A 21,675-nucleotide genomic window follows, 5' to 3' on the forward strand; every position below is an offset into this window, starting at 1 on the left:
CGCCCCCTTCTGGCTAGACGGGCCTCTGCAGTAATGTGATTGTCACCATGCCAGCCCAACTGTGCATCACCTTACACCAAAAATAGTTTTCCAGTGAAACATGCAACTTCAAGCCACTCTCTCTTCTCCTTCCTGGCTGTAATGTCATTCTAATCAAATTTGACCAAAACTCGATTTTAAGTCTTGACATTAACAGGACAAGAAGATCCAGATTTGGCCCACACATCTGATATAGTTAGAAGGGAACTGATATCAGGAACTGTTAGGCACCAGACGGACCCCCCTACCCCCTACCCCACCACCCCTCCTTCCCCTTATAGGTGTCAACTTCCTCAGCTTTGTGGAGTCTCTACACCCCCCTCTCTCCACTTCACCCCCATCATTCCACTCCATCCTGCTTCTCACCCTCAACTCGGTCGCACTCTGCTAGGATGCGCAGCTGAGACCCTTGCCATGTAAGTGACTGGCATGTTGACCCATTCGTCCACAGTATGCAAGAACCTGTCACTTGAATCCAAATGTTTGAACACTACAGCAGCAGCAGCAGCTGATGTCTCAGATGTCGGTGGATCAGATACTGATCTGACATGTAGCCTTCTGCAGTCACGCCTATATCCCGTGCCTACCCCGATACCTCCCCAGTTTACGTGCGATCTGTGTCTGAGCCGTGAGAATGTGCATGAAGTAGGATTCTGCCATTTGTGGTGTTTTCAAAGTCCCTCTCTGGGACATTAGTTCTAAAATGGCAGATTACCTTCTGGTGACACTTACCTGCTCAGCCTCATTCTCTGCATGTCTTTATTGCTGCAGTTTAGGTAGTTTGCACTCTCCCATTCCATCACTTTGATTGATGGATGTAGCAGAGATGTGGTGTGTAGAGGCCTGCAGCAACACACTGCATGAGCCGGGAAAACAAACTGTCCCGTCCCTCCTTCCCAAACGAGCAGAATGCCCACACGGTGATGTACGACTCTGGCCAGACATCCTCACACTGAAGGAGGCCTAACTGATTGTATGAATGTCCTCTCAAAATCAGGGAATAGGATTCATTCAAGTTCGGTGAATCGTGATGCTGGTCTTAATGGTTTTTGAAGGGGCCTGCCTGTGTGTATGTGAATGTGTGTGTGTGTGTGTGTGTGTGTGTGTGTGTGTGTGTGTGCGTGTGTGCGTGTGTGTGCGTGCACGCGTGCGTGCGTGCGTAACTCCAAAAGCTGTGAGGAAGGTAGATTACAATACTTCCCCGACCAGAAAGTGTTTGCTAGAGAATTTGCTTGCCAATCTAGTGGTCTAGGAGAGGGCCAGAATTTGATTGGCTCTGATTTCAGGGTTTCACATTAGCCTTAGTATGTCCATTCTAAATGCAAACTCATACTATCAGAGTTTCAATATACATATGTGAATACAAATGTGTACGTATGATAGTGACAGCTCATGAGTTTGAAATAAAGGCAACACTAATCTTGCCTTTGAGCTGATCGTTGCTCTCAACTTGTTTTAATTTGTTTCACTTGATTAACAAGTGTGCCAATTAACTGAATGATTTGTACCCATTGGCAGGTTACTCACTTTCTCTTAATTTGATCTCATGTAGGATTTTTTTTTCTTCATGTTGTATTAGAGCACTTAAAAGATAAGACTGAGTCAGTAAAATCAATCATTAGAAAGACAAAGCTGTTAACTTAAAGAGGTAAATCATTGTGTAATTGCCTATCTCACAGGCACTGAGAGTGGAGCGTGACAAAGGCTAGTGAACAAACATTCATCAAATCTGAGGATTTTCATGAACATTTAAACTGTACTTTGCAGATTAATCGATACTTACATTGTCAACATGCCTTTATTGCAGGCACAGATTATAAGTGGAGCTGTCTACATGGTCAAATAATCAGTAGATCTGTGCAAATGCTGGATAGTTTCATGGCGTACAAAAGAAGAATTGCTAACACGATGTACTGTCAGCTGCAAGGAAATTAGCTGCCAAGTGATTTGGAAAATTTGGCTAGTCATTTGCTTTATCAGCTAATCGATTGCTTGATTGAATCAAGCAAAACAAACTGAAACGGGCTGAGAGAATCAGTCAGTTTAAAGGCTCCTTTTAAAGCCAGTTTAAAGCCTCATCTATCTGAAGATCATCAGTCCCCATTGAGTGTGAACCTGTATGAGTCTGTCTGTGAGGATGTGTATTTGCATTGCTATGTGTATACATTTGGGGATTTGCAAGTGTATACGTATTAACATACCGATGTATCATATGTCTGTGCACGTATGTACAGGATGTATGCAATTATACTTTTGAGGACACATATGTGTATCGGTATGTATGTAAGGACACTTATAACTGTGTGTGTGAGTATTTGGTTGTGGATGAATATGCAAGTATGAATATGAGTGTGTTTATGAGGACGAGTGTGTGTATGAGGTTAAGTGCTATTGTTTGCTTATAAGAGCACTGTAGCCCATATACACCTAGACCACAGTGGGCCACAACTGTAACCTACTTTTATTCTGTGGAGGCGTCTTGAACAGCCATCTGAATAGCGGTTACAGTTCCACGTGACGCCAGGTGCCTCAGAATACCAGTGAAAGAGTAATATTGTAACTCCGCCCCCCCCCCATGTTCTCAGACCCTACACACTGCTCCAAGCTGACTGGCAAGCTTTCCAAGTGTGGTAAGAGTCCTTCAGCCTTTCCCTTTTCTGCAGTCCCTCACAAACGCACACACAATGTGAGGACCCAGAGCAAGGTGTCCCCAACACGCCTGCAGCCCTGTGCACTGAGCACAGTCCTCCTACAGCACCGGCACTATTATCTGAGTGAGCACTGGGAGTAACCGGCATGTGTGTCTGCTTGTCTGCGTACTGTTTGTCTGTCTGTGCACTTGTCTTTGTGTGTGTGTGTGTGTGTGTGTGTGTGTGTGTGCACCACCCCATACTTATTGTAAGTGACAGAATGCCACAATTTATTTAAGTTTTAAAATGACACTGTTTGTATGCATGTGTACTGAGGATATACTGTATAATCATGATAGTCGTAGGCTACTGTCAATGTATAGTAATTTATTATATCTTTATTTATTATATCTTTATCTTATCTTTATTTATTCATTCATATTTATTTATTTTATGATGTGTGTTGGTTGTGTTGACTACTGTTTGCAAACCAAATTGCCCCTTGGGGACAATAAAGACTATCCAATCCAATAGTAATGTAATTGCAATCTTGGTAAGTAAGAGTTAGTATGGCATGCATGTTTGTGATACTTTCCCCTTATTATTCAAGTATGATGTGTCTGTGCCTATAATTACCAAATCTAAGGGTTGTGGCTGCCATACTTTTGTAATTGTGAAATATTAATAAACACTTGCCAATGATGTCATATTTCAAGTAGTTTTTTAACTTGTAATGACAGCCTAAGGCAACCCCAGATCTGGCGATTATATGAGCATCGACAGAGTGCGTCAAAGTCCTGTGGTGGGAGAGACTGAGAGATTTACACACACACACACACACACACACATACACACACACATATTATGGATGGAAATACAAGATCAGCCCTCTGATAGACGGTCAGTACTGCACATTGTACCTTATGTGTTCTGGGTTACATAGCAGTGGTCAGTATGAGGATGCTGTGGTCTTGTTTTGAGTTGAGACAGATGCTGGTGTGATTTAGATTTAGGTACCAATTGGTGTATAATGCAGCAATTCGATTGGTGGATGCTCTGAACTGTGCTCCAGCTATAATAAAGAGCTGTCCAGAATCATACATCATATGACATACAATGTAACTACAGTTTATGGTATATTTTCTGTTTGATGCCTTGGCCACTGTTAGCACTAGTGACAATACAGACCTAACTAAAATCATATATATAGTACGTAACTGTGGTTCTGCGATGTCTCTTTATCTAGTATAGTTAACATCTTGTCTACTGTTAGCTACAGCTACCATACAGTACTATCCAGAGCCATATTTTAATACAGGTCTTTCTTACCTCTTTGTGTTTCTCAGCCTCAGCCCCTTGTTGTGTGTAATGTGATAGAGAACCTGATAAATAGCGGGCGGCAATGTAGCGTAGTGGTAAGGAGCAGGGCTTGTTACTGATAGTTTGCTGGTTCGATTCCCCACTGGGGCTGCTGCTGTTGTACCCTTGGGCAAGGTACTTAACCCACAGTTGCTTCCATAAATACCCAGCTGTATGAATGAGTAACATGTAAAAATTGTAACCTATGTAAGTCGCTCTGGATAAGAGTGTCTGCTAAATGGTGATGATGTATTGTAATGTAAATGTCACGTCCTTTAAAAAGCTGCCTCTCTGAGCAGGACACTGTCATTGTCGGTCTATGACTGAGTGATGGATTATGATCCATCAGAGGGGGTCCTCAGGCTCTGAGAGGGTGAGTCCCCCCAAGTCTGGCATGGCCAGATGGAAGCTCCACAGGTGTGTCTGTGAATGTGGGTGCACAGTAGAGCAGGTGGAAACTATTCCCACTCCCTCTCCACCCCTTCTTATCCACCCCCCCCCCCCCCCCCCCCACCACAGCGGAGGAAAGCGATGTGGCAGGCGTTGTAAACGACAGAAACTCAGTGTGTGGGGAAAATAGGCCAGCGGAAAAGAAAACGTGTTTTTCCACAGCAGTAGCCAGCAGATAAAAGACTCAATTAAGGGAGGATCATTACCGTCGTTTATACGCGCGGTGCGGTTGTGCGCGTTAACATACCTGCAGAGAGCTAAATAAAAGCCTAAAGAGATGAAAGTGAGGGAGGTGGAAAGAAGCAAAAGCTGGTGAATTGGGGGGCCAGCTGCCAGTTTGCAGTCACATGCTACAGCTGCAGAGGCCCCTGGTTTACAACCGCGGAGGGGCAGCACAAAGTCCAAATAGGCTCCTTTCTCCTTTTTTGCAGCATTAATTTCCCTGAAATCATTCCATCGCCTACTCTACAGACTCCCGCTCCTTGGTCCCCGTTGGCGCTGTTTTTCTTGCAAATAGCAGCAGCAGTGTTCCCTCTGGTCTGTGCGTGGGGATCAGTGGCAGTCAGCAGTCAGTCATTATAGCCAACTGGTTGCTAATCCCCTGCAAAGTACCCCAGCGATGACGCCAGGGGAAACAGATCCTCCTCTCCCATTACTCCTCCCGCCACGGCGAGATGTGGGCTTGGCCGGGGGGGGGGCGGATTTGCGCTTTCATTTGTTTGATTGTTTTTTTTTTTCTTTCTTTCTTTTTTCATTAACTCGTCTGTTTAAGCGGCTTCTTCCGCTAGAGCGGTTCCCCGCTAACACGTTTCCCCCCCGGTACGCTGCTGTCGGCGTGCGAAGCGTCAGAGGCTGCCGCGGATACAGCGAGGACGCGGGAGATAGCGGGGTGCAGGGACCAACTGGCGAGGAAACCTGCCTTTAATCAGCTAGTCAGCTTTAAAACAAAGCCAGCGCACTGTTCAGGGAAAGACGTGGGCCAGAACCTAACAGAGGTCACACCTCGCTGTCGAGAGGGAAGGAGAGAAAAACTGCCGTTTAAGTTTGATTAATCTGCAGCATCGTCCTCTGTTCTCCGCTGTGTAAGATCAGCAAACTGAGAAAACGGACAGAAGGCACGAGAAAAAGATTATCACGGTACTGAAACTGACTCAGTGCTTGTCAGGTGTACCAGTAGTCTTACCAGGCACTTTAGCACTGAACCCAAAAGCCAAAATGCTCCTCACCCAACATCGCTATTGTATTACTGTTTACATCTAGCACCTTGCCAGGTATATGTCTGGTCTTAAGCAGATGGAAAGTGTTGTGGAATGAAAAGATGCTTTGGCATGTTGCCCATTCAAAACATACAATGTATGTAGTTGGCTGTATGTTGTCATGATGATTTGAGTATAACACTGCGTGAAGGCATCTATAAATAAAAGTGAACAGTGGTTGTGTTGCTGTGCTTTATGTAGATAATGACTATTTGCCACTGGTTTGCCACTGTAGCAAGGCTTAGGATCACCTCATCACACAGAACCTGCAGCTCTTTGTACTGTAATGTTCTGGCTTCCCTTTGCCCAGAATTGTTTGCTGGGTATTGATACCGGTGGAACACCATTCATAGTCCTCTGTTTCTTTTGCATTTTCCGTTTCATTGAGTAGGTTACCGAGATCAGAGTAGGTCCTGTGTGGCATTGCCAGATATGTATAAATCCTTCTCCTCATTTGTTAGGGATAATTTCAGATTGGGGGATTTTTATAAAAAATAATTTCTTGAGTGCTTGATACGTACCAGTCAGCTTCAGGCTTTTCTGTGTATTTTCTACTAGACAAAAGCTCTTGCACATCATCATCAGTGTTGGCCAGTGAGCAGAGTGCTGGCAATACTGCACATTGCAATGGGGGGAGTAATGATAGGTTGTCAGCGTTTGGCAACCGCTTAATGAAAACCAATGCACTTGCATCGTTTGTCTGTCCCAGATGCTTCACTTTAGAGAATCACTGGCTCTGAGGCGGTGCACTGAACCACTTCATGAGCACTGATAACTGAGGCTGTTTGCATTTCACTGCCAGGATGAGGATGGGCGATATGAAAGTGTCCTTACTAATGCAACAAGTGTCTCGTCATCAAAGCGCTGTGTGGCAGATTGTGAAAGCAAAATAAAGTTATCCATCACGCCGCATGGATTTTGCTAAAGAAGTGTGCACTGAAATTATAGAATCAATAACCATCTTCGTTGAAGACCCTTGCAAGAAGCAATGATGCAAAATGCTTCTTCAATAATAGTAATAATAACTTTAGTTGGTGATATTGCTGAATCTTTAAAATTTATGAAAAAACAAAGCCAAGTGATGAGACTTTGAGCTACCAAAGTAAAATGAAAGGTATAATTTTGCATTTAAAGCTTCACTGAGTTATGAGAGTGGTATGAAACAATATGTCATTATCCAGTCCTTTCCTGAGATAGCTTTGAAAACCAATATTTTTTGACTTGCAGGCTCTCCACTTAGCTCCCACCCTCTCTCTGCAGTGTTTTGACAGGATTTTGGGAAAGATGCCAAAATTGGGGGATCCCAGCTCATCATTGGGGGGACATTCATAGACATCAGGTCCACTCTGTAGTTTTTTATAAGATAATTGCATAGAATGATTTAGATGGTGAGACAACAGGCATTTTATGATGGTACCCCTCTGTATACTCAAGCTACTGAAGCTGATGAAAGTTATCCAAGCATGGAATATGAGGCGTTTCATTGCACAGTGAAAAGTACAAAAATGAATTGTTTTGTAGGAAAGTTGTTCATTTGAGAATGCTCCAGTTTGGCTGTGTAGATTGATTTTACAGAAACGTGGGAAGGCTGTGGTTGTTTGGCAGATACCACATTAAACAACTGAGCTCACGATTGGACCATGAGACACTCACCCCAGCAGCATTCAGTGCAACGTCTTTGAACTAGCATAGGTGAGTTCAACTTCTGCAGCTTACCTTGTACCTTGTTTCCAGACTTGAAAAGAATGTTAGACACTTACAGCCTTCTTCACTGTTTTCTAAAGCCTTCCCTCCAGTCTGTGGCATGCTTGCTTTGTTTTTTGTGGAGATTATAAAGGCTATTGGAAAGTAATGTAGCCTCACAGGTTTTTACGCCACCGTGGAAAATCTGCCTAATAGCACACGCTTTGATTTGCAAGTTTCCCCTCAAGCCCGTCTCCCTGCAAAGACCTCTTTCCGTCGGCTTGATGGATCCGAGAGGTATCGAGTTAATGGTGCGTCCCCGGCCTTTATGACGGTCGTTACCGCCGTACCCCGGGCCGGCGGGGGGCTGAGAGCGCCGGACCCCTCCACCCCAAGCTGGAGCCGTGCATGCCGCCAGCACGCTTGGATCTGCGCGGCGAGCTGTTTCCAAACCCTGCAGCAACCGTGGAGCCATAAAAGAAATGAAGACATTATGCGCCTGGCTCCTGTTGAACAGCACCGGGAAAAGCGCTGTTCCAGAGCTAGCCTGGCTCTCTGAGCGTGTGGAGGGGGTTATGGGGAAATGCTGCCCAGATTAAAGGCTGCTGATCAACCCTGGGGTCCAAACACGGCTGATTTCTCTGGCGCGCTCAGGCTGGAACCCTGTTTTCATTATTGTCACGCTCGCCATTAAAAACGCTTCTCAAAAGCGTTTGACATTTTTGCCAACCTCCGCTCGGATCCATGACGCGATTGAACCATGAATATTCCCATGTTCGGATGATCTCACGCTCAGATCTTGACATTTTCCAAACGGTGGCTTTTTTTTTTTTTTTTACGACGCGATACGCGTGATTGTGTGGTAATTGGTTGCGCGGGCTCAGGTTACATAAAGTACCATTGCACACAGAACACATCAAAACGTGCTGTGATGCTACAGAGCCTGGTGCTTCCGGGAGGGCTTGAGGTCTACAGATAGGAGCAGCCAGTCGTATTCGCGGACCCGGAGCGCTACTAAGCGCATTGTTGTCAGCCGTACCGGGGTCATACAAGCCCTGTAATTTGACAAACAGGGTTTGGCATATCTCAAGGCATGCACAATTAGCCTGTGAATATTAGCGCCTGGTTCTCTCTCCTCTTCACGAGGCGCAGCCGAGCGTGGAAGCTGATGCCGAATGACTGGTTTTACAAGGTGTACATGATTAATTCATGCGCTGCAATGTAAAAATCCCTCGCAGGAAACACCTTCTCCTTTATTTCAGCCTCTTGTACTATAGCACAAAGGCACAGCAATTAGAAATGAAGGGCTCTGCCCACATGCATACAATACCTGCACTCACGTGTTCACATGTCCTATATATGGAGTAAACCTGCGAGTATGAGATCATCCGAAAACAGCCAAGGCATTCTCTCTTGTCGTTATTAATTTGCAACATCCGCATTAATTTGCCACATCCATAGATTCAAAGGCAGACCCCCAATGTGTTTTGGCCAATGAGCCTTCCACAGAGAGCTTCAGTAACGGAGATTGTGTTGATAAGGGGTTTTTTGCGGGACTTCGGATGAAAATATTACTTACAGGTGAACCTGTGTTGGAGAATATTACCAGTGGAGAGGAGGTGAATTTTGGCTGATTCCTACTCTGTTGGCATCCATTTTACCCCTCTATAAACCTCTTAGGGGAAAGTCTAGTGCTAGAATTGCAATAATCTCTTTTTATGTTCTCTGGCTTGTTATATAGACGTGTGTGTCTGTTTGCCCTCAGAATGAACAGAGAGAGAGCAGATCTCTTATGATTATGTGACAGTTTTTTTTTTTGCAGGGCTTTTTTATTCAACATTCTTTGCTTCCTTTTTATTTTGGTTAGACCTCATGCATTTTTTAATATCTCTTACTATATTATGACTTTGTTGGCTTGTTTTCATAGCTGTGTCAGTAGTTGGATAGGAATGTGCAGTGTTTGAGTGCTATGAATTCATTGTGTACTGTTTTACCTCAGCCGTTTTTTAATGAAATTCACTTGAAACCTCTTGAAAGGCGAAGAACTGCTGCAAGCATAAACAAAACTGATGGTTTCCAATGTTTATTATTATTATTATTATTTAATGCAAAATAGGAAATGTCAATAAAAAAAGCTTATGAAGTGCATGTGAACGAACTGCAAAATTCAACAGCGGTTGATGGCGAAGAGCCGCGTCAGTGTTTTAGAGCCCGCCGTCCAGAGGGGGCGCCGTTGCCGCGCGAAACTGGCTGGTAAGGTCAGGCGTTTTCCTCAGGATTCCCGCTCCGTCATCCGCCACTCTCACTCCACCCAGCTCTGCTCCTCTCTACGCTCACCATGCCACTGCATCCAAGGCTGCAGAGAGCGGGAGACTCCGAAGCCACGCGCACTCGTTTTTCTCGGCCCCGGCGGTTCATTCGGCCGTATCCCTCCGCCGCGCCAAGGCATCTAAGCTGCCGTGTGAAAGCCAGTCGCAGCCTGTTTACTCTCGCCTGCGCCCTTGCACCGTCCTCCAGTTTGCATTACCATTGGCTAATGTGCGCGGAGGTGAAGGGGAGCCAGTCAGGCGGTATGCTATCGGCGGACTGGGTTAGTAATTCGTACTTGTATTGTCAGTAATAGGACGAAAACAGGACGAAAAGCTAAAAACAGACCGACATGGTCTGACCAACACGTTCGGCTCCCTCTTCACCTCCTCGACCTATAGCACGCAGACACACACACACAGTGTCCCGTTCAGCCAATCAAGTGGCTCTGACTCTCCCCGCCACCCCCCCCCCCCCCATTGCACGCGCTGCCCCTCACCTCAACGCTCTCCCTCTCTCTCTCGCCACTTCTCTTCTCGTGAACCCCATTGTTCATTCGTTTGTTTGTTCTCTCTCTCTCTCTCTCTCTCTCTCTTTCTCTCTATTTTCTTCCCGTCTGTGTACCTAGGCAGCCCATTGAGTAACTTCTTTGACGTAATTAAACAACTTTTTGCAGACGAGAAGAGCGGCCAGGTGCCCCACCCGCCCGCCACGCCCAACAAACACCCCGCAAACAGCAGGAGACATGACCCAGAAGCCAATGACTATGCCTCTAGAGGGGACTCAAAGTGCCCAGCGGGCAGAGACTAAAGCAAAGATGGTGACATCTGTTGGGACACAGGAGCAACCTTAAGAAGGAGTAATAGTGAATGACTAGATTAAAATAATCGGTTCATGACATCAATAATAATAATAAAAAAAATAATAAATAAAGACGTGAGCAGAGAGCCAGTGGCTTGCATCGCTCAGTTGTAAATATTAAAAACTACTTTGGAAATTGTCTATAGGCATACTTTTGTATGATGGAATGACTGTACATAACAAATATAAATCAATTGAATATTTTACAATTAGCTCATGCTGACACACACAATCCTTCCCCTTTCCCCCCTTTACCCTTGTCCAAAAACACCCTGAATCTACCCTGGTATATTTCTACCCTAGTATATTTTTGTCTTCTTTTTGTCTGTCCTGTTTCTCACCTTTGTGACGCCCTGAATTGTCTCTACTAGGAATAATCCAGAAAGCCTGTTAAGTCCCGCCTCCTGCCCCCCCCCCCCCCCCGCCCCCCCACGGAGCGGGGAATGGATATTTGTTGACGGAGGGCACTTTTCCAGGCAGAAAAGCAAGTCACCAAGGAGACAGACCCTTCATCCTGATGCAAACCCTCCCCCCCTCCTCCATCCCCACGTCCCCCCAGCAGCGATCCCGGATAAAGAGAGACCCTCGCCTTCAGTGTCCCCCCCCCCCCCCCCGCCCCTCCCTCACCCTCCCCACCTCCATCTGAACGAGGATGTAGAGACTAACCTGAGAAAGTGGAGAAACGCCTTAAGACAGCAATGTCCATCAGTCTTCTGCTCGCCCTCCTTCTCCATCTCTCCCCCCTCACACACATCCACTCACGCACGCGCGCACACATCCGCACACACATCCGCACACACACGCACACACACGCACACACGCACACACACACGCACACACACACACACACACACGTGTACACGCTGTCTCTGATAGACACACCCTCACACTCACTCACACATACACTTACACATACATATGTGTTTACATGACACACTCATCCATACAAGCACATGCTTCACACACACACACTCATAAACGCACACAAGCACACACACACACAGACACTGGGATAATTACAAGAACAAAAATAAATAATAAAACTGGGAATACTAAGAAGAGGGCAGAAGGGGGAGGAGCCTGTCGATATGGACGCTTACTGGATTGTATCGTTTCCTTTTTAATGTACTTTTTTTGTGAATGACTGGGTTTAAAAAATGTATTGACTCAATGCCATTGCTGCAAGTGGACTGGAATCCATATTTCAGAAACTAAGGGAGTGGGGGTGGGGGGCGGGTGGGGGTGGGGGGGACAGGGTGGGGGAAGGTTACGCAAATGAACTATTCTGTTGTACAGACTGAATATGTTGATTATGTCAAAATGTCTAGTTGTGACACCATATTTAGCTGTAGGGCCAGGTTTGACAATTGTAGTGCCACATGCTTTTTTTTGTTTTCCATCGAGCTCTTTGTTATTTAATAAGTTATGTTGTTCTTCATTTTGTTTGACTTTGGTAGAGTATTATGCTACGTACATTCAGGTTGCTTTTCCATCTGTTTCGTTTCCTCCTGGGAACACTCCTTTCATATAGTCTTGAATCTCTGGCTGGGTAATTATCTGCAAGATTCTGAAAAATCGTTGAATATAATCGTGGATATTTTTGTATATTATTTATTGATATTTTTCTCATTTCTTTGTTTTTTTTTTCTTTCTTAATTTATTTAGTCTTGGCTATTTATTCAAAGACAATATGCGTGCAGAGATTGTATGTTATTTATTTTCTTTTGTGTTTATATTGGGGAAACCCCATTGTCTTTTTTTTTCTTTGTTCTAATTTAACAGAACAACATGATCAAGCATTTCTCTCTTTCTTCTGGGCTTCAAGGTAAAAAAAAAGAACTTGTAGTATATGTTTAAGAAATACTAATTTACCAGTAATTTAAGAATGTAGACTAGCCTCTTTGGGAGGAAATGATCTTCTATTGATATTTGTAAGTTTCATATTATTGTGCGTGTATGGCAGGTTGGGAAAAAAAATACTCCTCGACCTCTTGTCTTGTAAATAGATGAATTTGGGCAATGAACTTCTTAAAAACACGAAGGGGATTCCCACTCTTGGCTTTTACCTTGTATTACTGTGTGCATGTGGAACACTGGCTTTTCTTTGCATGATATTAATGTAATCGTTCCATAAAACTGTCTCTTTGCCCTGATCCGTTTTCTCTCCCTTTATTTCACACTGTTATGTTTTTGCCTTTTTGCTCTTTTTTTCTCTGTCTATCCTTTATTTTTTCTCTTTCTCTCTCCTTTCCTGCCCTCCCTTTCTTTTTGTCTCTTGCTCTTGTGCTAATGTGACAATGCTTCCTCTACACGGTACTGTACCTCTTGAAGAGGGGGCCTGGAGGTCTCATCTCTGACACGAAAAACCGGCTGGAAGACATAGGAAGGGGGATTTTAATCGAAATAAAGCAATACCTACCTATTGTCATCCTTCCTATTTTGTACAATGAAAAAAAAAACAAGGAGAAAATTACACGGGATCAAAGTAGGACACAGATGGTGGATACTGAGCAGGAAAACAACATTCACACGGATCCCCTTGTAACAGAGCTGTGAGCAAACTCGGTGCAAAAATAAATTCATTCAGTTACGAGGCGTGTGTTGCTTTCTGTGCAAGAGTCCAGGCTGGTGGCCACACCCCTCCCTCAGCCCCATTGGGCCTCCAGTTGGCCCTTGCCAAGCTCTCTCTTCCTGCCTATGTGGCCCTATAGACCAACCCCTTTAGCTCCTTCCTGGTAAATGTCAGTAGATAGTCTATCATAACTGTTGCCTCTTACACACACAGGGTGGTGGGATGTGTCCTTTGTGCCAGCGAAGCAGAGAAGTGTGGTTGTGGTGTGGTTGTCTCCTCCACGGTCACTTTGAGCTGGTATCATCTAAGACGAGGCAGGAGACAGGTGTTCTGCCTTGCTCTAACCCTGACGCACGGAGAGGATGACTGGCATCGTAATAAGTGAGGTAACACAAAAGGTGGTGGTATACGCACATAGCATGCAGTTATTTTTGAGCTTTCCTATCTGTCTTTAGTATGGGAGTACAACAGTGCCACTTTGTGTGAGAAAGCGGTATTGCACCTGTTGGTGGCTTTTTTTGCTTCACAAAACTGGACAGTGGTGTGACATTGGGCTCCCTGAAAGAAATACTCACCATTTCAGTTTCCTTTCATCCTATATAATTTGGCTTCTTCTGGGTACTTTATTTGAAAAGAACAAATATGTTCTGATTATCATGTGTTCATGCTTTTAAAAACTAATCATTCTTTGGCTTAGAAAGCCTTATCTTTTTAAGATCTAATCAAGTTAAATCTACATCCAGGTTTATAAAGGGTGATCATTGTTGCCATTTTGGATCTTACTGTTTTTCTTTACAATTTAGGCATATTTTATAAATTTACCTGAATGAATGTTGGTTTAAATTGGATGTAATGCTTGCAGGACAACTGGGCACTCTACTTCAATCTGGGATTTCAGAGGATAAAGAGGAGACTTGTGATGGTAAACTTTTCCTGCACACAAGCAGCGTTACAGTGGTACACTGACAGGCAATAGTCTGCCTGGCCCACAATATGCAGCTGAAATAAGTAAAATCCACGATCTTGCTGCACTTAATGTTCCATATGTAGTACCTGAGAAAACTTGAACAACGAGATCATTTCAGATTTATATAAACAGGGAAGGGATTCCATTTTGTCTGAGGTATGTGATGCTGCATATTAACCGTTCAAAAATGAAGTGTATTAACAGCAGGCACATTACAAAAATATCCAGGAGCATTCTGGAATAGTAACTCTATTCAATTTTGGTGTAAATAATGAGGACAGTGAGAAGGACCTCTGAAACTGTGCTGTGATAAAGGTGAAGGGGCTGTGAATTGATTGGTTGGGATGCATATGATGTCATGGTCATAATAACACAGAATGGTGCTTTCTAACCATTACCCCACTTTTGCTAGAGTATTACTCAAAAATGAGGATGCCAGTTTTTGTTAGTTTTGCAGTCTGCTTACAGTGACATTTCTGATGGACACGTTGACAGACATCCGCGACATCTGAAATATCTTTAAAATTAGTACCTCGATCTATTAAAGAGGCAAATATTACAATGACAACATAAAAGACTTTATTCAACTGCAGATGTCTGTTAGTAGCAACAGCTGATAAGTGCAACCACCACTTAAAAGAAACATAGCAAAGGGCACTGATGCATTGCTTCAAATGGGCATTTACTGTGTATCCGGAAATAACTCCCAACCGCTACATATTAATGTTGCTTTTAACTAGGTTTCTCACTTACTCAGCACAATCCAAGCGCAAATAGAGATGAATCAAAACTTAAACAACAGATAAGAAAATGGCCAGAGATCATCCTGCTGGTCATTGTGTTATTTTACATTATTCACCCGGAATAAAATACAGCCAGAGTATGACTGTCCCACTTAAATAATATCAAGTGTTCTGCTTTAAATAAATGCTATGCAAGTCATTTTCTGTACTGTAAAACAACCACAAATATACAATGTACTCCATATTAATTAATACCCTTGTTAAATTTTAGCAAACGTATTCCGTATTCAGCGGAAAAAAATAATTTCACGGTGAAATATGTGTTTTGTGTTGGGATTCGTTCACATCTTCTGGTCCTGGTGCCCTTATAGGATAAGGATAGAGGGAAGGATGAATTCTCGCACATACCAGGACATTTTGGCCAAAAAATCTTGAATCCTCCTTTAGAAGGACCAAGCCTGGACAAAACCTGCATGATAATGAAACAAAGGCATTCTGACTATGTGAACAAAATGTTCAGACCTCAATTCCTGTAGCATATTTTCAGTTTGGAAAAAAAAGTAAACAAAAGAACACTTAAGGAGAATCTCGCCCTGGAGAAATGGGCAAAAATCCCAAAGGAGATGTGCCACATGTTTATAAAACGCTAAAGGAAGGGTTTTCTCTGTGTCATTAAAACCAAATCTGGATACAAAATTGATTGTAGAGAAGTAAATAAAATTGATCATTGTCATGGTTGAAAGAAAATACTTCAGAAACAATAACAATTGATCTTGCTCTGTGTAGCATTGTTGGTGTTCAAAAGAAGTCCACTTTATCATATTTTAGCAAATAGTTGGTATTTTTTCTGCTCAAGTAAGTTTTTGCTGAAATTTAACAAGGGTATGAATCAATACTGATAGCACTGGATATCCACCATGTCTCCACTTCACTGTAATGACTGTTGGTACCCTTACGTTCAAAAGGAGATTTCACTCAGGCTAATATGAGGCTCATTTTACAGGTCCTTTCTCTTCACTGGGAGCCAAGTGGCCCTCCCTGCCACTAGAGGGCAGCAGTTCCACAGTTTTCACTTTTGTCATCCTTTCCCTTGCTCGCATCCCTTTCGTTGCTTCCTTAGCCCCGCAAACAAAGTGCACTGCAGTTTGCTTATCTGATGTGGGGGTCTCAGGGCTGTACCAGAGAGCTGGGGGGCAGACAGAGGAGTTGAGTACCGGGGTTTGTCCGCCGTGGGGACATGAGACAGATGCAGTGCACTCCTCCATCGGGTCGTTCCGTTCCGTCCTCGACGGCCGGGCCGTGAGGGTCACGCCCCCTCACACCTGGGAGGTGACGTACAGCGAGCGCAAGCGGCGTGCCAGCGTGGCCTCCAGCTCCTCCAGGGGGGAGTCCCGCCCGCTTCCCCAGCGGCCCCCTCCTCCCAGGACCAGCCCGCGGAAAGCCTCTCTCTCCAGCAGCGCGGCCATGTTCCGCAGGAAGTAGCCCTCGCAGAAGGCGCTCAGCTCCGCCGCCCCGTGCGCCTGTGAAGAACCAGAGGCCCGACGCTCAGAGGACCGTTACCCTCAAAATGAGCCTACTGCAGCCAGCGCAGTATCTACGCTGCAGTAAGAGCTATTCTGTCAGATCCTGAATGTGCTTTTAACAGCACACCTCTTTTACAATGCTCTGACCCATTGGCCTCAGCACACTACAGGGTCTCACCTTGGCAGTTCGGTAGATGCTGACAGCGTTGTCCAGGTCGATACTCTGTGCACAGAGGATTTCACAGTGTCTCTGCAGCGCTGCTAGCTGGAATAAGCTGGCCGCTGACATCAGCTTAAGAGGGATGGAAGACGTTTTTTTTAAAAAATGACGATCTCAACTTTAGCCTTGTATTGCTGCAGACAACTGTGTATTTGATTAAGCTCAAAATGAATACAAATGCAATAAGGATGGAATTTGGCTCTTAAATTCATAACTATACTCATTTAATCAAGTACTTAAATACCACACTGAAATTGTGTCATGTACCCAAACCATTAGTATTTATAATTTATCTGTATTACATTAACTTACAAAGACAATATGTGCTTCAAGTAAACAAGTAGAGAGGTTTTCAGCATTAAACATGCAATGACAGTGTATGAAACAGTCTGCTGATTAGTGGCAGTGCAGTAACAGGAACCAATCACATCTAAGCTGCTCTCACCTCCAGCACTTCAAACACTGTGCCCTTTAGTGACTCTGTCCCGCCACAGTACAGGTAGCTCATCATCATCTGAAAGAAACATCATCATCATCATCGTTACAGCGGCGGTCATGTTTTTGGGATCCTGATTGGCTCTCATCTGTATGGTCCTTGTGCCCTGCTGTCGTGGTCAGACCACAACCTTAATTACCTGGAAGATGTTGTACTTGATGTCACTGATCTCTATGGTCTTGCAGTCCTCGGTCCTGTCTGACCCGCTGGAACCCAAAAGAGACTTGAACCTGACCCGGGCATATAGACACGAGAACAGGTCATTTTTACTTGTCTTTGGTAACAGACTGTAATAGATTTCCAGACCCAGGTACCAAGCCTACCTCTCAGAGGCTGTGATCAGCAGGACCCTGTGAGCGTAAAAGGGCTTGCCCTCCACCAGGAAGGTCACATCTGACATCTCCTTGTTGTTCAGGAAGTGAAGGTCTGTGTTGAGAGAAAGGTACTTGGTCAAAGCCTTCAGCACAGAGTGACTCACTGAGACAGGGCAGAAAATTGTTCCCAGAGGGCCTTATGTCTGGACCCTATGTTGTATTATACAAAATCTATACACATTTTTAAACTGTCCTACAACCTGTTTCAGGAAATTCACAAGAGTTCATGTTTATGGTACAGCCGTGTCTGTGGTTGATTAAATAATTGGACCAGTTTAATCAGGGTCAGAAACTGACAGGGCCAAAACACGCGCGCGCGCACACACACACACGCACACATGCACACACACACAACCTGAGAGGAGCAGACTGTGACACCCCTGCTTTGAGTTAGCACCTCACGGTCACCCTGAAGAGGTTGTAAGAGACAAAGTAAACCCTTCTGCTGCATTCAGTAATGCATTTAACAGTGTCTTGCAGAGCAGGGTATGGGAGGTGAGGTCCATATCTTGAGGTTGTGGACTATATTTGACAAGCTGTGGACTCCACCTCCCATCATCCCCTTGTGAAATGTTTTCTGTCACATCACTTCCTGTCCTGTAGTCGTGCATCTGTACCGTAAGGCTTCCTTACCCAGCTGTGCCGACAGGGACACCTTTATCTCTGGTACAGTGGGCAGGGGAGCGGAGCTGTAGCAGTGACTGAAGATGGAGGCCAGCTGCTGGTTTATGGCATCGTTCTGAAAGAAGGAGAGAGGAGTTTATTCAATGAACGCAGGGGATCAGTGAACCTTATTCAACAGAATGGTCCATTTGCACACTGTGATAAAAACTAGGCCATGAAGCTTTGAGAAATAATTCCCATAGACCGTACAAATGAGCAACTGACTCCTGCATCAAGCATGCTTGACTTCCCTTTCATTTTTTATTATGCAGTAAAAACTGACATTTCAGTTGAGTTGACCTTCAGACTCCCTTTCCAAAAAACGTCACCATTACTGAAACCGATTATTAAGGTCTACGAAAAGAAAATGGAGGGAAGCCCTTGTGATTACTATCTCTGAGGTGACGACCGCAGTGCTGGTGGATGCGACTGGTGCGGCGGCCTGCACTCACCTTGCTGGTTCTGAGGATGGTGAACATTAGCGGCAGGCCAATGGAGACCAGCTCCTCGCCGTAGTCCTCCGCCCGGATGGTGGTGAAGTCTCGCAGGAGGGAGAGAATGACCCCGGCCCTGGCCTGCTGCTGGGCGCTGCGCAGGGACTCCAGCCACACATGGAGCTTCCAGGGAACGCCTGTGTGCGAGAGAGAGACAGAGAGAGAGAGAAACAAAAAGAGAGAGAGGGGAGAGAGAGTGAGAGAGACAGAGAGAGAGAGAGAGAGAGAGAGAGAGAGAGAGAGAGAGAAACAAAGAGAGAGAGAGGGGAGAGAGAGTGAGAGAGACAGAGAGAGAGAGAGAGAGAGAGAGAGAAACAGAGAGAGAGAGAGAGGAGAGAAAGTGAGAGAGACAGAGAGAGAGAGAGAGAAACAAAGAGAGAGAGAGGGGAGAGAGAGTGAGAGAGACAGAGAGAGAGAGAGAGAGGGGAGAGAGAGAGAAACAGAGAGAGAGGGGAGAGAGAGAGAGAAACAAAGAGAGAGAGAGGGGAGAGAGAGTGAGAGAGACAGAGAGAGAAAAAGAGAGAGAGAGAGGGGGGAGAGAGATAGAGAGAGAGCGAGAGAGAGGGATCAGGGTCACTCCCTTTCTGCCCGAGAGCAGTGCACCTACCACTGGTCAGTACTACAAATGGTCATTCACTTTTCCCATCTGGAAAGGAAACAGGCACACTACACTGAGAGCCACTCAGTGAGTCACTGTTAAATTCCCTCATCGATGAGTATTGGGGTATCCTGAATGTTTCTAAGTGACTTAACTGCTTCATTATGATTTAATTGTTTCATTATGAATTCTGACTGGTACTGTACATTGCCATGCATGCAAATATATTCCATCAACACTCAAAAGAATCAGACATGATGCTCTGTTCCCAACCCTGTGTATCCTAAATGCAGTGTCCATAGTCATAGATGTTTATAGATTGATTGATGATTAGATTGACTGACTGCCAGATCGGTTGATTAGGGCATTTACAGGTACAGTATCATGTCATGATAATCACACTGACTAGATGAAGGTATGTACATTTAAATTATCAAAGGCAGCACAAAGTCAGTGAGACATTTCCAGTGCAGTGACTCTGTTTGCTGGTTCTCTTTAACTTGTTAAGTATACATATTTGTGGGCAGTAGGCTTTAGCCAAGGGTATGGCTATGCTTAATATAGAAGACATACTGAGTATACATGAAGGAAATAGACATTATAAAAGAATAATATATATAACAGTGACAGTGGCGTACCCAGTGACCTCAGCTCCATGGTGACGTCCAGGTAGCCGTGCTCAGAGCTGTAGTAGGTGGCCTCCTGCAGGGCCTTCATTCGCGCCTTACAGAGTCTGGGGATGGCCCCGTTGGTGATGCAGCCGGGGCTGGGGGGAGGGCACCCTGCAGACCGCTCCTTCTCCCCACCCCTGGCTCCAACCCCTTCCTCCCCCACCTCCCCCTCCACCCCCTCGGCCAGGATCTCCTCCAGGGAGAGCACGTCCTCCTTCACCTGCTGCGGCTGGGTCAGCAGCTTCCTCAGCACGTTCCTGAGGGAGGGGAGAGGACGCTGTCAGCAGACACGACTCCACAGGGAGTCCTCAGGTAATGCAGGGGTTGTGTTCCAGCAAACAAAGCAGCCATGTAAAAATTATTCATATATTCATATATTATGTAATTGGTTTAGGGTGAGGTGCCTTCTTGGCTGGGAATTTGTGGGTATGTGGGTAGTGTTTTGCAATGAAAATTACATAAATAGATAGGACACTAACAATTCTTGCAAATTATTCAATACTATGACAACCATTAAATAAACATCAAGCAAAACGGTAAGTTGCACGCTTAACATTGAAGACAAATTGCACTCTTTTCTCACCACTAGGGGGCGACATATTGGCACAAAAGGTAACCATAGACATTAAATGCACTGCCTTCAGCTCACCAGTGCCCCCTCAAAAGTGCCTGGGAGAACTACCAGCTGGCTTTGGAGAGTGATCCTATATGTGGAATTCAGTATACCCCCTTCCCAGCCTCACTTGTCCCATCAGTTTGGGACAATGTTTAGGGGATAATTACCTGATGTTTAGCCTGTGAAATCACTGGCTGAATAAATGCCCTAGGTAAGCTGTGAATTTTCCTCACAATAAACAGTCTCACACATCTTTAAACTGGTGGTAAATAGACTATATATAAGAGAACACAGACATCTGACACTACCCTATTGTCTCGAAGTGACTTTATTTGCATGTAGAGATAGCATAGACAATGTGTCATCATTCTGGCCTGCAGGGGTTGAAACATTGTCCATCTTATCTCCACGTGCAAATGAATCCGTTTGGGGGCATTAGAGAAGTGTCTGTTTCTTTAGTCTAAGATGTGCTACCAGTGCCAATGAAGCCAGTGTTGTGTGAGTGTGCAGGACTGAAGATGCCAGGGGGTCACTGTGGTGCTGGCGGTGTGTGGGGGGTACCTGTGTCCGTGCGCAGCGGCATGGCTAAAGCAGTTCATGTCCTCGTAGAGTGAGGACGTCAGGGCATTCCCGTCGTGCGCCCTCAGCAAGGGGTCCGCCCCGCGAGCCAGCAGCAGGCTCACCATCTCGTAGTTTCCTGTCAAAGACACACAAAGGCCCAGTCAAGCTGAGACGGAGACTTCTCCCGAGACCCAAGGTTTGGGAAATTTGTGGACGACTCCACTGACTACAAGGTTTTTTTTTTACCAGGGACGGCAGGGTAGCGTAGTGGTAAGAAGCAGGACTCTTAACTGAAAGGTTGCTGGTTTGATTCCCTGCTGGGGCACTGCTGCTGTTCCCTTGGGCAAGGTACTTAACCCAGAATTACCTCAGTAAATATCTAGCTGTTTAAATGGGTAACGTGTAAAAAAAAAAAATAATAATAATTATAACCTGTGTAAGTCACCCTGGAATAAGAGCATCTCTATATGCCAATAATGTAATGTACTGTACTCAGAAAAAAAGGAGTTCTGGAGGGCAAGTATGGCAGGCAGAGATCTTAGGGTCTGTTGGTGGATCTTTCCCTGACTCTGTGCCACCCACCATAAAGTGA

At 45.0% G+C, this 21,675-nt stretch overlaps 2 protein-coding genes across 5 annotated transcripts in view; one reads left to right on the plus strand and one right to left on the minus strand.

Moving 5' to 3' along the window:
* brsk2b (BR serine/threonine kinase 2b) overlaps positions 1 to 11,006 on the plus strand; it is a 176,873-nt gene extending 165,867 nt beyond the window's left edge. For 2 of the 4 annotated variants that reach the window (XM_036543491.1, XM_036543493.1), the window contains one exon: positions 10,353 to 10,994. In XM_036543491.1, the coding sequence (XP_036399384.1) occupies positions 10,353 to 10,534 (182 nt within the window). In that variant the 3' untranslated portion in view covers positions 10,535 to 10,994. Of the gene's footprint in view, positions 1 to 10,352 lie in introns of all 4 variants that reach the window. The other 2 variants (XM_036543494.1, XM_036543492.1) reach the window with 2 other exon arrangements.
* A 3,721-nt stretch (positions 11,007 to 14,727) lies between these two features.
* The window catches only part of LOC118788012 (ankyrin repeat and BTB/POZ domain-containing protein 2-like), a 48,710-nt gene continuing 41,762 nt past the window's right edge, over positions 14,728 to 21,675 (minus strand). Inside the window, exons 9-17 of the mRNA XM_036543829.1 lie at positions 21,084 to 21,219; positions 19,874 to 20,163; positions 18,596 to 18,774; positions 18,114 to 18,219; positions 17,430 to 17,532; positions 17,246 to 17,336; positions 17,056 to 17,124; positions 16,569 to 16,682; positions 14,728 to 16,387 (exon numbers count right to left, since the gene is read on the minus strand). Coding sequence (XP_036399722.1) covers positions 16,184 to 16,387; positions 16,569 to 16,682; positions 17,056 to 17,124; positions 17,246 to 17,336; positions 17,430 to 17,532; positions 18,114 to 18,219; positions 18,596 to 18,774; positions 19,874 to 20,163; positions 21,084 to 21,219 — 1,292 coding nt within the window. The 3' untranslated portion in view covers positions 14,728 to 16,183. The remainder of the gene's footprint in view (positions 16,388 to 16,568; positions 16,683 to 17,055; positions 17,125 to 17,245; positions 17,337 to 17,429; positions 17,533 to 18,113; positions 18,220 to 18,595; positions 18,775 to 19,873; positions 20,164 to 21,083; positions 21,220 to 21,675) is intronic.

Source organism: Megalops cyprinoides, chromosome 13 (genome assembly GCF_013368585.1).
Source record: "Megalops cyprinoides isolate fMegCyp1 chromosome 13, fMegCyp1.pri, whole genome shotgun sequence".
NCBI lineage: Eukaryota > Metazoa > Chordata > Actinopteri > Elopiformes > Megalopidae > Megalops > Megalops cyprinoides.